Genomic DNA, 13,423 nt, shown 5'->3' with positions numbered 1-13,423 from the left:
TTTGCCTACTGGGCAGATTATGCATTCAATTTGGGACTACACTTCATCCTGCACCACCTTGACTACCCAGAGACGTACGCCAGGATCCTGTTTGTGGACTTCAGCTCAGTCGTCAACACCATCAACCCAGACATCCTCACCAGAGCATCTTCTCCAACACAAGCACTGGCGCCCCCCTGGGGTGTGTTCTCTGCCCACTCCTTTTCTCCCTGTACACAAATGACTGCGCCACTGTTATCGGTCTGATCCAGGACAGTGATGAGTCTGCAAAGAGACAGGAGGTGGATCGACTGGTCCACTGGTACAGTCAGAACCACCTGGAGCTTAATCAGCTCAAGACAGTGTATATGATGTTGGACATCCGGAGAACAAATTTAAAATGTCTTCATTGAGAGCAAAAAGGAACCGAAGTCAAATTCCTTGTTTGTTTGAATAAACGTTGTGAATAAAGAACACACTCTTAAGCCCAAAATTATTCAAACTCCGGCCAGATTCAGATATAAAGTAATCTTTTAATTTTACCACTGTGTTTCACTTCCGTGGGTGGAAGTAATATTAGGATGTTGGAGCTGCCAAGCCGGAGGCTCGACTTGGCCCTGATAAAGGATTTCTGTGGAGGGAACTAAAGATTAGGGTGATGGCAAGAAGGCCTTCCAACCTTAAAGACTTTGAGATCATCACCAAAGATAAAACATCAAAATACTAGTGGAAAAATGCAAAACAAATTAAAAGCTGGTCAACAATTATAATAAGGTTTTTTAGATCTGTGATGCCAATAAAGATTTTTCAATAATTGAGGGTAATGAAGAATTTTAAACTCAACATGTTTTAATAAAATGTATATAAATAGACAAATAACTTTAAAACTGATAACACTTTTACATTGTTTTATTATCTTGTGAGAGATGCCCGTCTCATTTCTAATCAGAAACAAACTTCTTGGTTTAATGAAAATAATTTTACATTGAAACCTGTCAGTAGACTTAATAATTGTATTCTTAACTGTACTTTTAGGTACTTGAGGTGAATTTGGGTTATTACCTTTTTGGCTTTATCTTTATTTATTAAATGGGTTGTGGTTCATTAGAGCTTAGATTTAAATAAATTTAGAACCTGGTAAAGACAACATTGTTAATCATTCAAAGGTTAATGCCTTTGCTGCTGTACTCTGGATCATTTAACTGAAATGTCTTATAGATTAAATTATTCATCTTTTGCTGCTTTTTTCCCGGATCTTTCCCAGGTGTGCCAGTAAGCATAGTCCTTTTTAGACGAATAATTAGTAGAGTTTGATCATGAATCTCACAGTTAAGCAGCAGAAAACTTGCATTGAATAAAAATAGAGCCAATTTCTCTTGAAAGCTGCAATAAGCATGGTCATTGATTTAATAACAAGGACAAAAATCCTTATCAAAATAACAAGAAACTACTTCATTCGCCAAGTTTGTGCACACAAACATGAAATTTGACTTTGGTTCCACTTTGCTCTCAATGCACAGACCTTTTAAATGATTTTGATTTCAATTTAAATTTAAACAGAAAGTTTGTTTCGGATGGGAATTGAGGCCGGCATCTCTCAAAAGATAATAAAGCAAATAAAGGATTTTTTTTACATTTCATTATAAAATTGCATGTCAAGAATTATTTATACCCTCTTCAGAAACACATGTAAAAATTGTTATTAGGATTACAGCAAAATTGTAGACCAGAGTTTTTGCATCTTTCCACTGGTATTTTAAACATTTGGTAATTTGGTGGAGTTTAAAGGCACTTCTTTGGCATCACCTTAATTATTAGCTCCCTCCACAGATTCCTCCTCAGACTTAAGTCAAGGCTTTGAATGGGCCACTCCAAAATGGTATCAACACTTCCAGTGAGAAGAAACTTTGAGGTAAAATTAAAAGATTGCTTTAAACCTAAACCTGTGAACAGTGTGAATAAGTTTGAACCTTATTGTATGATCAGGATGTTGAACAGTAGTGGTGAAGAAACCTGAAAGAAAACACGTCCTGATCTTAAAGATTAAGACTCTAAAAAAATTATTTAATAAAACAAATAAACAACTTTCAAGTTTAGGTATTGCAGCATTTAGACTGCAGAAATAAAGTTTGTAACATTTTCAAAAACGATACTAAACCCTTTCTTCACTGCTTCTTCGTCTTTCTCTTGATTATCAGTAGATTTCCCTCGCTTGCTTTGGTTTTCTCTCACAATTTAGCCTATAGATGATCACCTTCTCAACATTTTAATATGGGTATTATGAAAAAAAAGCAAACATCCTTAACACAAAAAATGCTGTGACTGCAGAGTTATATATTCCAAATGACTGCAGATGCATTTCTTTTAGATTAGAGCTACAAAAAGGGACTCCTTCACACTGACATTACATGTGCAATTGAAGTTATCTCATTATGCCTTTGTAAATGGTAGCCCTGACCTGCGAGCAGTTTGTGGATCATCAGCTCTGAAGGTGTAGTAGAGGGTTTTCTTGTGGTATAACTGAAACATGTTACTGCTTTCTTCTCCATCTGGCCTCTCTGTCAGCTTGACGTTGAAGCCCTGCAGAGGTATACTTTCCGAAGCCACTTTATCCTGAAGAAAACACAGGTAAACATCAAACGTGATACAAATTACAAATTGTAACATTGCTGGCAGGAGCTATAAGAAGACAGCATGTCTTTTATGTTTCAAGAAGAGCAAAGCAGTGCAACAAATAGCTGTGAGAAGAAACAGCAAGAGAGAGCACAGAGAATCCCTCCATTAGTAATTCAAAAATTTGCCAGTGAAACTGAAGGAGCTTAAAAAAGGTTGAAAAATGGTCCGACATTAAAAGGAGGGAGGAATAGATGTTACAAAGACAGAAAATGTCTTTTTGATTGAGCCAGAATGAGATGACATAGTGATAATGGGATTATGAGAGTGTTTTGGGGCTGGTGCGGGAGACTCTGTGCCCCCTCACCTCACGGGTTGTGAAGGTGTAGAGCACCTTATCTTTGAGGAGGAACCACAGCCTCTTCCACTTCTTTTTGCTCTTCTTTCGGCGCTGCAGGCTGCCGCTCATGGTGGAGCCCTCCACACTAAGCAACACCTGATGACATTTATAGGACAACAACACAAGGATTGACACAGACATTAAAGTGAAACAATACAATCAGATGACTTTGCAGGATGTCTTTGCATTATTGCTTGTCTTTGTCCACCTTTGAAAAAACACTGAATGGTACAGAGATAAAATGAAGCCTGCTGGCAACTGTCTGCAACATATGGGTCAGCTGTCACGGGTGCCAGACATTCCAGTTTGCAGAGCAGCAGTGGGGTCTCCCAGTTCCCTGGTGGTCTAGTGGTTAGGATTCGGTGCTCTCACCGCCGCGGCCCGGGTTCGATTCCCGGTCAGGGAATCCTGTTTATTTTCTAGTGTCTAGCAAGTTGTTGTGTACAGTGGGAAATAATGAGCAGTACAAACAATGACTTTGTGACATAGAGAGATGGTTGCTTAGCTACATCAAATACATTTGGATACAGTACTGCTTTGGATTTCATAGAGATACAAATGTGTAACAAGGGAACTATCCCACCTGGCTGAGATTGGAAGCGCTCTTTCTGGATTTCCACAGACTGGGAGGCTGCAGACTTTGGAAAACAGCAGAGAGGGGCCGACTGGCCCGATGAGTCCGAGGGCTGGAGTTATCACACGCTCCCGATATGCTGCCACCTGCAGAAATGCACAACAGTAACGCCCTGCTGCAATAATAATGAGAAATAACCTCTCTCTCCACTGTAAACTCCAGAAGGGCACAGTCTTTACCCTTACAAAACAAGGGTTCACCTCTTTTCCTGAGCTCAGCATAGCATTTGTCACACACTTTGGCCAATCTGTCCTTAAGGTACTTCAGAGGGTATCTGTTCCTGGAACAAGCTCGACACACCACCTGCTCAAACACATAAACTGGATCAGTGTGCTTTATATGAGATCCTCAAGACAGTTTTTTTTAATGCTAGGGTGTATGGCAATAACTACAAACCTCCACAGGAAGCACAGATTAAGTATCAAAATATTAACAACCTCCTGAATATTCTGAGCTCAAGCAAAGAAATTGTAAAATAATTTCCATAAAAAATTTAGTTCGAACACTGTATGCTGAATGGATTGGCTGATTTTCTGAAGAAGCTAAAGTAAAGTAGAAACACTTCTTAATGAATACAAATGAGTAAATATATTATGTATGTATTTTTGACCTTAGAATAAGAGGGCTGAGCTGCAAACATGGCAGCATAATGAATTTAAAACGTTAGGGGGGTGATATAGATCTATAGTAATAGTAAGATCTATAGTAATATAGATTTTAGCCAGCCAGTTCAGAGGACAATACTGTTTTATCATGCTAAAGAACCCCCCGTGCCACTCACCCCATTGTCCCTTCCTGTTTAATTTTGAGGGTACAATGATGGATTGTTTAGGTTGCAGGTATGATTGTGTTATGTTTGTTTACACACTTTTGTTAGTATATGCTAACATAAAAAGTGTGACAGTTTGCAAAAATTTGTGGACTGTAGAAGCTCAGCTAAGCAAGTGTGAATGATGTCAGGAGCCTTAACTGAGAAAAAGCAGTATTTGATATTGATATTTCGGATAACTGGCATAAAGACTTCTCTTTAAATAAAAGTCTCTAGAGTGCTGCGTTCCTTACCTTTCCACAGGCGTTACAGTGGTGTCGTCTGAGCGTAAGGCTGAAATCTGAGGTACAGTTCATGCACATCATCACCTGGGAAACTGGCACAAGCACAGGCGCAGCCTCACCAAGAGCCATCCACAGTTTCTCACGGGCCTGTTGGAACAGTGTTGGAATAATGCTGAAATGTCACAGCAAAAAACGTTCTAATCAGCAGAACTCATATGAATTTTAAGATACAGATACTAATTGCATTTTGTTTTTGTCAGCACAAAAATACTTGTCAGTAAGCTATTTGAAACAAGTTTTTCATCTTAATTAGTTAACTGGACATCTTCAGAAAAGAATTGAAATTAATACATTTTCTGTACCAAATAAAATTATTTTATTACACAGTTTTCTACTTTACCTCACTGCAGGGACCACCAAATGTGCAGAGTCCTGCAGCGTGGTCTGCAATAGCTCGACTCAAAGTGTGGAACCAATCCTCTCGCTCTCCAACCGAACTGAGAAAAAAATGGACATATTTTCTAAGCACAAATCAGACTTCAAATCTAAAGGTGCTACAACATAAAAAGTATTATTCTTTAATAGTTTTAGGCTATACACATGGAAACTTTTATTTAGGGATGCTAACGTCACTAGTTGCTAAAATAAGATGTAAAAGCTTGTAATTATTTTCTTTTTACTTTAAAATACTAGCAAATCCCTGTTTTATGGTGACTGCTTCCTCACAAACAGCACAATGTTGTCTCTGCTCTTCATATACATAACTAATAACTGACACAGCAGGAATCCTAAAAAAAATATTTTGAATGCTATCTCTTTCAATCATATTTCTCAAAGAGAAATCAAAATAAACTAGACTCTGCATTTGAAAGCTTTTAAAAAAAAACTATTTCTGATCGGTGCAGGTTGTTTCAGTTGCTCACCTGGCAGAGAGCGTAATAGTGATGTCCGACACCTCAATCCGAAGACAATTGAGCACACTGTCCAGGACCGGTTTGCTCACCTGTGTGTGCACAGCAAAAATATAAAACAGAGGCAACAGTAGGCAAGTGTGTGCATGGGAAAAGGTTAAATAAAATTTAATTTTTAGAAAATGTTTGCTCACCTTCATCCCTGACAGGAAAAGTGTGTTTTTAAGTCTGTATTTTCCATCCTGCTGGGGGTAGGTATACAGCATAATATCATTCATCTGTTCAGGACAAAAAAGAGAAAATCAGTGGACTGAAATGTAAATACATTTTATCAGGATAAAAATTCTTAGTTATGTAACAGATGTAACACCATCCTACCACCACAAGGAGGTGGTATAATACTGAAACCTGAAGCAAAATTCACAACTTGAAGGAATGCTCATGTTTTCGTAGTGTATTCATGAGCAGTCAGTGTCCAAGTTAGGACATTTCCGAGGTATTTTTCAAAGCACTAATTCCTTAATAATTTTAAAACTTGGATACACATTACTTTCTACTATGGCTAAAGACTGACTAATCATATATTTTAAATGCAATATTAACAATTAAATAAAATTAAAATGATATTTTTGGGTATTTTTTTCTAGTGTTTCTCTATACCTAAAATTCCCATTCCCATGAGCAACTTTTTTCCCACACATCGTAACCTTAAAGAAAATGTTTATTTGGATATGGAAATAAAGAGTTCCCCTGGACACACCGTGGGTCCATTGTTTTATGAAAGGTATTTCATAACAGACAAAAAAAAATTACATCAGTGGTCACACCTAATGTGTGCTCTAAATATCCGCTGGGGCCCTACAGGCAGCATCCAGGAATTCTCCACCCTGGTCCGGTCTCCCCTCTCCCTCAGAGTCTTCCCAGGCTACAGAGAACCAGAACTGGGTGGAACCTGCCACCTTCACCAAAACAACAACAAAACACACTAACAGCTTCACCAAACCTTTTTTGTGTTTCTTTTAGCTGAGTGGATGGAGACAAAACAATGCATGGTAGCCAACCCAGAGTGCCTGGCTGCGACCTTTGGGCTGCAGCCACCAGGATTTGGGAGCTCCACCCTGTGCTGCTCGTTTACTGAGAGATTCCTTCTACAGAAATGCAGATGGGAGCTGAGTAAACAGACTTCCTAGGCCAACCCATGAGTACATACATCCACACGACCCTCTTTGCACCTCAGACATTTAGTTTTTAACTGTGGTTTACACTTTCCACTTTCCTTCATCACCTGTCTATATATTAATCCCTCTGTCAATTCCTCACTCATTCTAAACTGGCTTTATTTCTTCTCTGAGCCAAGGATTGTGACATGGTTGCAGCTTCTGTCTGTCTCAGAGGGGATTGATGGCTTTTCATCTTCACAGTTTGGACTCTCCATCCTTAAAAGCCCATAAAAACAACCGAGCCACTGGTGATGCAGACTTTAAGGGGTAAAATGGCTTTATAGAAATTGTGTTTAGCTGCAGGTGGAAAAAAAAGACTTAGTGTTAAATGGAATGGAGCAGAATGAGAAAAGATAAATGAATCTACGGAGAAGTTTTATGTTTTAGTTGGATTAACCAAGAGAAGCCCAAACCCTAATGCTGCTCCTGCGGATATCTCACTGAAGCATATTTCATTACATGAGACAGCACCGATCGCACTTGGAACAATAGAGTGGGCTTCTCCATTTCACATTATGTGTTTGTGTAACCCCCCACCCCTCCTTTGCCACCTCCTCCCCACATTCTACAGGGTGTCTGGCCTTCACTTCACTGTCAGTCCCCTCCCAATACACAGGAAGCCGGCATCCAGTGACCCACACCAAACATCCTGTAAGGAAGCTAGGCCCTTGAAAACAAGTCCTGAGAGGGAGGAGAGGAGACAAGTGGAGGGGAGGACCTTGCTGGATGGGTGTGGTGCCTAGTGGAGGTCCAGCAGCCTTGGCCTTGTGCCCCTCCAACCCTCAAGCTCACCTACCTCCACCCAACATTCCTCAACGCAGATAAAGCCAGCATTCATTTTATTAGTGCCTAAATGAAACAGCCTGTGCCTTTAACAAGTGGTTCCTAGTATTGAGCCTGAGGTCCCAGATCAGAATCGTTTTGTCTTAGGAATCTCTTTAGAAATTCATTTTTACCATAAAAATTAGTTTTGTAAAACCTATTTAGATGAAAATGTTGGAAACAAACAAGAAACAGCTGAGACAATATATTGGTTGTTGATGATGTTTGGTGGGTTCAAAGCTCAAAGGTCATAGAAATATTTTTGTTTTGTTTAACAGCTGCATATGAGAGCATCGGTGAACAGTAATTTTCAGGTCTTGTCCCAGATTCTCATTTCAGTTTAGGTCTGGACTTTGTCTGGACCATTGCCTTACGCATAAATTTGCTTTTATTCAAACCATTTTATTGTAGCGCTGGTTGTATGTTTAGAGTGGTTATCCTGCCAGAAAGAGGGAACTCTGTCCAGTTTCATACATCTTCCTCTCAATTATGACAAACTTGTCTGCCCCTGAAACACTATGGGCTACTGTGTGTTGATCTATTGCATAAATTCCCAATAAGATACACTGACATTTGAGGTTGTAATGTGGCAGAATGTAAAACATTTAAAGAGGTATGAATACTATTCCAAAGTACTATAATTAAGTACTATAATTAGTACTTTTGGGATTGGATTATTATGCAAACATACAAAGTGCAATACATCTGAATCAGTAAAAGTATCTTAAAAAGCCTATTATTATGATGTGGGAATAAAATTAAGGGGGGCATAACCATTACCAGAAACAGATGTCTTGGCTGCCTACTCTTCCTGGACACCTTCATGAGTGTACCCTCTTTGACGAATATCTGCCAAAACAAAAACCATTAAAACTTTTGTTCCGGTCTAGCAAGCACTGTTCAGATATGTTTCATGGTAAAACAATACATTTCCTGCTCCATGATTCTCACCCTTCCAGGCTTCAGAAGGTCCCTCTTCCCCTTCATGCTGTACTCTATGTGGACCAGACGCAACAGGTTCTCCTGCGAGAGAAAGGAGGAAGAAACACAAAAAAAATTACCTGATGAGACAACCCTGATTCCAATGTATACAATGATTTGCAAATTCTGTTCAACCTATTTGCAATTGAATACACTACAAAGACAAGATATTTAAAGAAAAACTTTAACTGATAAACCTTTTTTTTTTCTTTGCAGATATTCCCTCATTTTGAATTTGATGCTTGCAACACATTCCAATAAAGCTGCTACAGGGTCATGTTTAGCACTGTGTCACATCACCTTTCCTTTTGGTAACTCAGGACACTAATTGTTGAACCTTTGTAGGTGAAATTCTTTCCCATTCTTGTTTGGTGTACAATTTCAGTTGCTCAACAGTCTGGGGTCTCCGTTGTTGTATTCTGCGCTCCATAATGCTCCACACATTTTCAATGGGAGACAGGTCTGGACTGCAGGCAGTGCCAGTCTAGTACTCGCACTCTTTTGCTACAAAGCCATGCTGATGTAATGCGTGCAGAATGTGGCAGTGACATATTCAACGACGTCCCTGAAAAAGACATTGCTTGGATGGCAGCATGTGTTGCTCCAAAACCTGTATGTACCTTTCAGCATTAATGGTGCCTTGGCCGATGTGCAAGTTACCCATGCCATGGGCACTAACTCACCCCCATACCATCACAGATGCTGGGTTTTGAACTTTGCACTGATAAGAATCTGGATAGTCCTTTTCCTCTATGGCCCAGAGGACACGACTTCCCTGATATCCAAAAACAGTCTGAAATGTGGACTCGTCAGACCAAAGCACATTGTTCTACTTTGTGTCAGTCCATCTCAGATGACCTCGGGCCCAGAGAATTCAGCGGCATTTCTGTGTTGTTGATATATGGCTTTGGCTTTGCATGACAGAGTTTTAACTTGTACTCTTAGATATAGCTACAAACTATTAATTGATGTGGTATATACATTACATAATGATGGTTTTTAATGCAGTGCCTCCCGAGGGGTCAAAGGTCACAGGCATTTAACGTTGGTTTTCTTCCTTGCCGCTTCCATGCAGAGATTTCTCCAGACTCTCTGAATCTTTTGATGATATTATGGACTGTAGATGATAAAATCCCTAAATTCCTTGAAATTGGACATTGAGAAATGTTGTTGCTAAACTGTTAAGACTATTTGTATGCAGTTGCATGCAGTTGTCCTTGCTTGTGAACAACTGAGCCTTTCAGGGATGCTCCATTTATACCCAATCATGAAACTCACCTGTTTCCAATTAACCTATTGACCTGTGGAATCTTCCAAACAGGTGTTATTAGAGCATTCCTCTACTTTCCCAGTCTTTTGTTTCCCCTGTCGCAGCTTTTTTGGAACGTGTTGCAAGCATAAAAGTCAAAATAAGTGAATTCTTGCAAAAAACAATAGTTTATCAGTTTGAATTATAAATATATTGTCTTTGTAGTGTATTCAATTGTATATAGGTTGAACAGGATTTGCAAATCATTGTATTGTGATTTTATTTTCGATTTTGACAACGTCCGAACTTCATTGGGATTGAGACTGTATATAAAACAGCAGACAGAGGATGAAGCCATCTTTGTCTATTAGTGAATGAAAGTGTGGGAGGCGGAAGGGCTGGTGATACTGAAAACTGAATGGAAAGGAAAAGATAGAAGGGCTCTGTGTTTCTCTTGTCCCTCAGACTGAGTGTATCTGTGTCAGTGGATGTGTGTAAAAAAAGTGTGAGTAAAAAAGTGTGATAAACAAAGAAGGCAACCTAAAGAGACACAGCGGAGTCGGACAGTAAAAGACCTGAAGGACATTGAGGAAGTATGCAATAATTATCCCCATGAAGTCTTCATGCTTAAGAAGAACCATAAGTCATGTCCAGCCTTCCACGGCCTCCTTTGTTATGTTACACTGGGGGCTCTCTGATGACATAAACTTTCCTCACACCCTTGAGTTAATCGCCAAATAGGGACCAACCCCTTTCTTACACTGGCAAGTCATTTAGAAGACAGATTCTCAGAGAGGCTTTTTATGCTGCAAAACAGCTCTTTGAGGCAAGATTTAAAGACATTTGGAAACTAAGGCTCGAGTGTACCAGTGAATGCCAAGAGCAGTATGAATCCAGGCTTATAAACTCACCCCTTGTTTCAGGTTGTCATTGGCCAGGTCTGCCACCTCAGACACCATTACCAGGGCAGCTGCAACAGAAACAGAAAACAAAACAGGAAGCCTGAATGAGTCAAAGCATTCAAAGTGACACAGTAGGTTGGCCCTAAGTCATGCTGAGCTGCTGCTTGTAAGCCTTAGATCACTGACAGAAAAATCTCAGAAGAAGGTAAAATTACCCTGAGTGTTCTCGTATTCTTCGGAATCGGGAGAGAGGTTGTTCAGGTAATCTAAAAAAAGCAGAATCAAGATAACAGACATTAAGTTGGAACTGGCAAATTAAGTTCTTTCTTTTCTAACTAAAAGTACACCTATTAATATAATCTTAGGTGACTTTCAGCATAACAAACTAATACATTACTAATCAAAAATTGTATGGCTTTGCATTTTTTATCCTATTTTGTTCTGATGACAGTGAAATTGCTGAAATTATCTATAAAAAGAGGAGGGCGGAGGTAGGTCTATGTTAATCTGTAAACTTTCACGTAAGAGATCCCTGGTTCAAAATGTATAGAACGGTGCTACAAAAAAGTATATGTCCCATTACAAATTTATTCAGTTTTGTTTTTGTGGTTATGTGATTCAGATCATGAAAAAGATTTTAGGATGTATTCACACCAGGAAAGTCCTTTGGTCCGCTTATTTAGTCCGGAGCAAAAACGGACTTTATTTTTTTTTTGTTTACTTTTTGCAAGTGAACTATTATTTGTAAACAAAGCCATGCGGGTGATGATCATTGCTCCCATTGGACAGAAATGACGGGGGCGGGACAGAGCAAAGACCCGGAAATGTTGGAAAACAGCTGTAGAAGTGCACCTCTTTTCTGCCAATTTGTGCCGTTATTACAGCTGCAATATTAATGTGAGGGTGAAGAGCAGCTCATTCAACACAGATTTTGGCAACTTTCTATTTATACGTTTGGAACAGCGTTGGAGAATGCGTGCTGAATGCCGAAGAAGACGGTGTACTCTGCGTGCCCGGTCCCACATGGGTGTTGCAACAATCAGCTGGCCAGGTTGTTATGATTTAGGGTTGTTTGGTTTTGGGTTTTTTCTTATGTTTTTCACAGTTAAGGTTTTGAATCGTTCTTTTATTTATTATTATTATTATTTATTATTATTCTTCTTAGATTTTGAATCATGCTTCTGTTTATTATTTTTCTGGTCATGTTTTAGTCTTGTTCATGTTTTGTCAAGTTTGGTTTTGTTTGTATATTAGAGTCTCTGTTTTTGCCGCAGCCACGTTTTGTTCTGTCTGTCAATTAAGTTTATTCGGTTCACCTGCTCCAAGTTAATCTGTCTCCTTGCTCCACCTGGTTTTCACTCCATATATACACACCTGTTCAGTTAGTCATCGTGGAAACATTTCTCATATCATCTCTTGTTTTTTGATCATGCCATGCCTGTCTCGTCTGCCCGTTTGTTGTTTTGTTCCTGCCTCCTGCTGTGAGTGAGTTTTTGTTATTAAACCTTTTTCACTTACCATCACGCTGCCTGCTCGTCTGCATTCTGGGGTCCTATATCTAGCAAGCCATAACACAGGTATGATTTGAGTATAACGTGCACCTTTGCCATCGGCTACAGTGGCTTGTTAAGTCCAAAGAGATGTATGTTTTCTGCAGTTGGTTCGGATCGGGGCCAGTTTGTATTCAGACCATAAGCGAACCGCACCAGAGTCCGTTTGGAACCGGACCGAGACCACCTCAAAAAGTGGGCCTCGGTCCGGTTGTTTGGTCCGGACCAGGGTTCGCTTGAGTGTATTCACACCTGCACAAAAGGTCCAGACCAAGGGGGGAAACGAACTCTGGTCTGTTTAAAGTGGACCAAAAGTCGCAAGTGTGAATACACCCTAAATATCAAACAATAACCTCAGTAAAAAAATGGCTTTAAAATAGTAATTCCATTCATAAATCAAAAAAAGGAATCTAAACCAAACCGACCCTTTAATAAAAATAGATGATAGCTACAATTTGGAATAAAATATTAAACTGTAAGAGACAATAATGAGCTACAAACAACTAATGGCCAGAATGAATGGAAGAGTCTTCAGTTTGTTTTAATAACATTAATATTCTTCAGGAAGACTTTTCCACAGCTAAGGGCCACAATAAGAAAAACACACCTCACCATATGTTTTAGTTTTCACTCTAGGTGTCAGCAGAAGGCCCTCTCCAGAAAACCTGTGGGGCTAACGTGGACAGGTAGCAAATGCAAAAACGTTAAAATGTGTGTGATGTGAGCTCATCTTCTGGTCCTCGTCAGCATTCTTGCAGCTGATCTCTGAAGTAGCTGTAATGGAGCTCTAGTCCTAGTCAAAGCAAATACTGTTTTATGACTGTATAAAATGTTCTGAGATGTTTTTTTGTTGCAAACGCATGCTTTCACTTGCAACCCTTTATTTTATTTTAACAGCCTTTGCTCCAGACCTCCCATGCATTTTGTTCTATACATTTTTCTTTATAGACTCCAACAAGCTTCTTTGTCCATTCTGAAGTAAAACAGAATGGGCATGATTTTGCCCCCACCGTGTTTCACATTGTAGAGAGTGTATTCAGGGTAACGTTCAGCTTTGTTTTTCGGTTACACATATTGTTTTGCATGTACACCAAAAAGTTACATTTTGA

At 39.4% G+C, this 13,423-nt stretch overlaps 1 protein-coding gene and 1 non-coding gene across 3 annotated transcripts in view; one reads left to right on the top strand and one right to left on the bottom strand.

Annotated features, from left to right (window-relative positions):
- Positions 1-13,423, bottom strand: part of fgd5a (FYVE, RhoGEF and PH domain containing 5a) — a 52,573-nt gene that overhangs the window by 1,046 nt on the left and 38,104 nt on the right. The window contains exons 9-20 of one of the 2 annotated variants that reach the window (XM_047347932.1): positions 10,980-11,030; positions 10,774-10,832; positions 8,584-8,655; positions 8,413-8,481; positions 5,785-5,868; positions 5,603-5,682; positions 5,080-5,176; positions 4,689-4,826; positions 3,827-3,929; positions 3,576-3,712; positions 2,960-3,088; positions 2,438-2,592 (exon numbers count right to left, since the gene is read on the bottom strand). In XM_047347932.1, the coding sequence (XP_047203888.1) occupies positions 2,438-2,592; positions 2,960-3,088; positions 3,576-3,712; positions 3,827-3,929; positions 4,689-4,826; positions 5,080-5,176; positions 5,603-5,682; positions 5,785-5,868; positions 8,413-8,481; positions 8,584-8,655; positions 10,774-10,832; positions 10,980-11,030 (1,174 nt within the window). The remainder of the gene's footprint in view (positions 1-2,437; positions 2,593-2,959; positions 3,089-3,575; positions 3,713-3,826; positions 3,930-4,688; positions 4,827-5,079; positions 5,177-5,602; positions 5,683-5,784; positions 5,869-8,412; positions 8,482-8,583; positions 8,656-10,773; positions 10,833-10,979; positions 11,031-13,423) is intronic. The other variant, XM_047347933.1, reaches the window with a different exon arrangement.
- On the top strand, positions 3,327-3,398 carry trnae-cuc. The gene has a single exon. It is a non-coding gene; the product is annotated as a tRNA-Glu (tRNA).

The sequence above is a fragment of the Girardinichthys multiradiatus genome, chromosome 20 (assembly GCF_021462225.1).
Source record: "Girardinichthys multiradiatus isolate DD_20200921_A chromosome 20, DD_fGirMul_XY1, whole genome shotgun sequence".
In the NCBI taxonomy this organism is placed as follows: domain Eukaryota; kingdom Metazoa; phylum Chordata; class Actinopteri; order Cyprinodontiformes; family Goodeidae; genus Girardinichthys; species Girardinichthys multiradiatus.
This window is presented reverse-complemented; position numbering and strand designations above follow the sequence as displayed.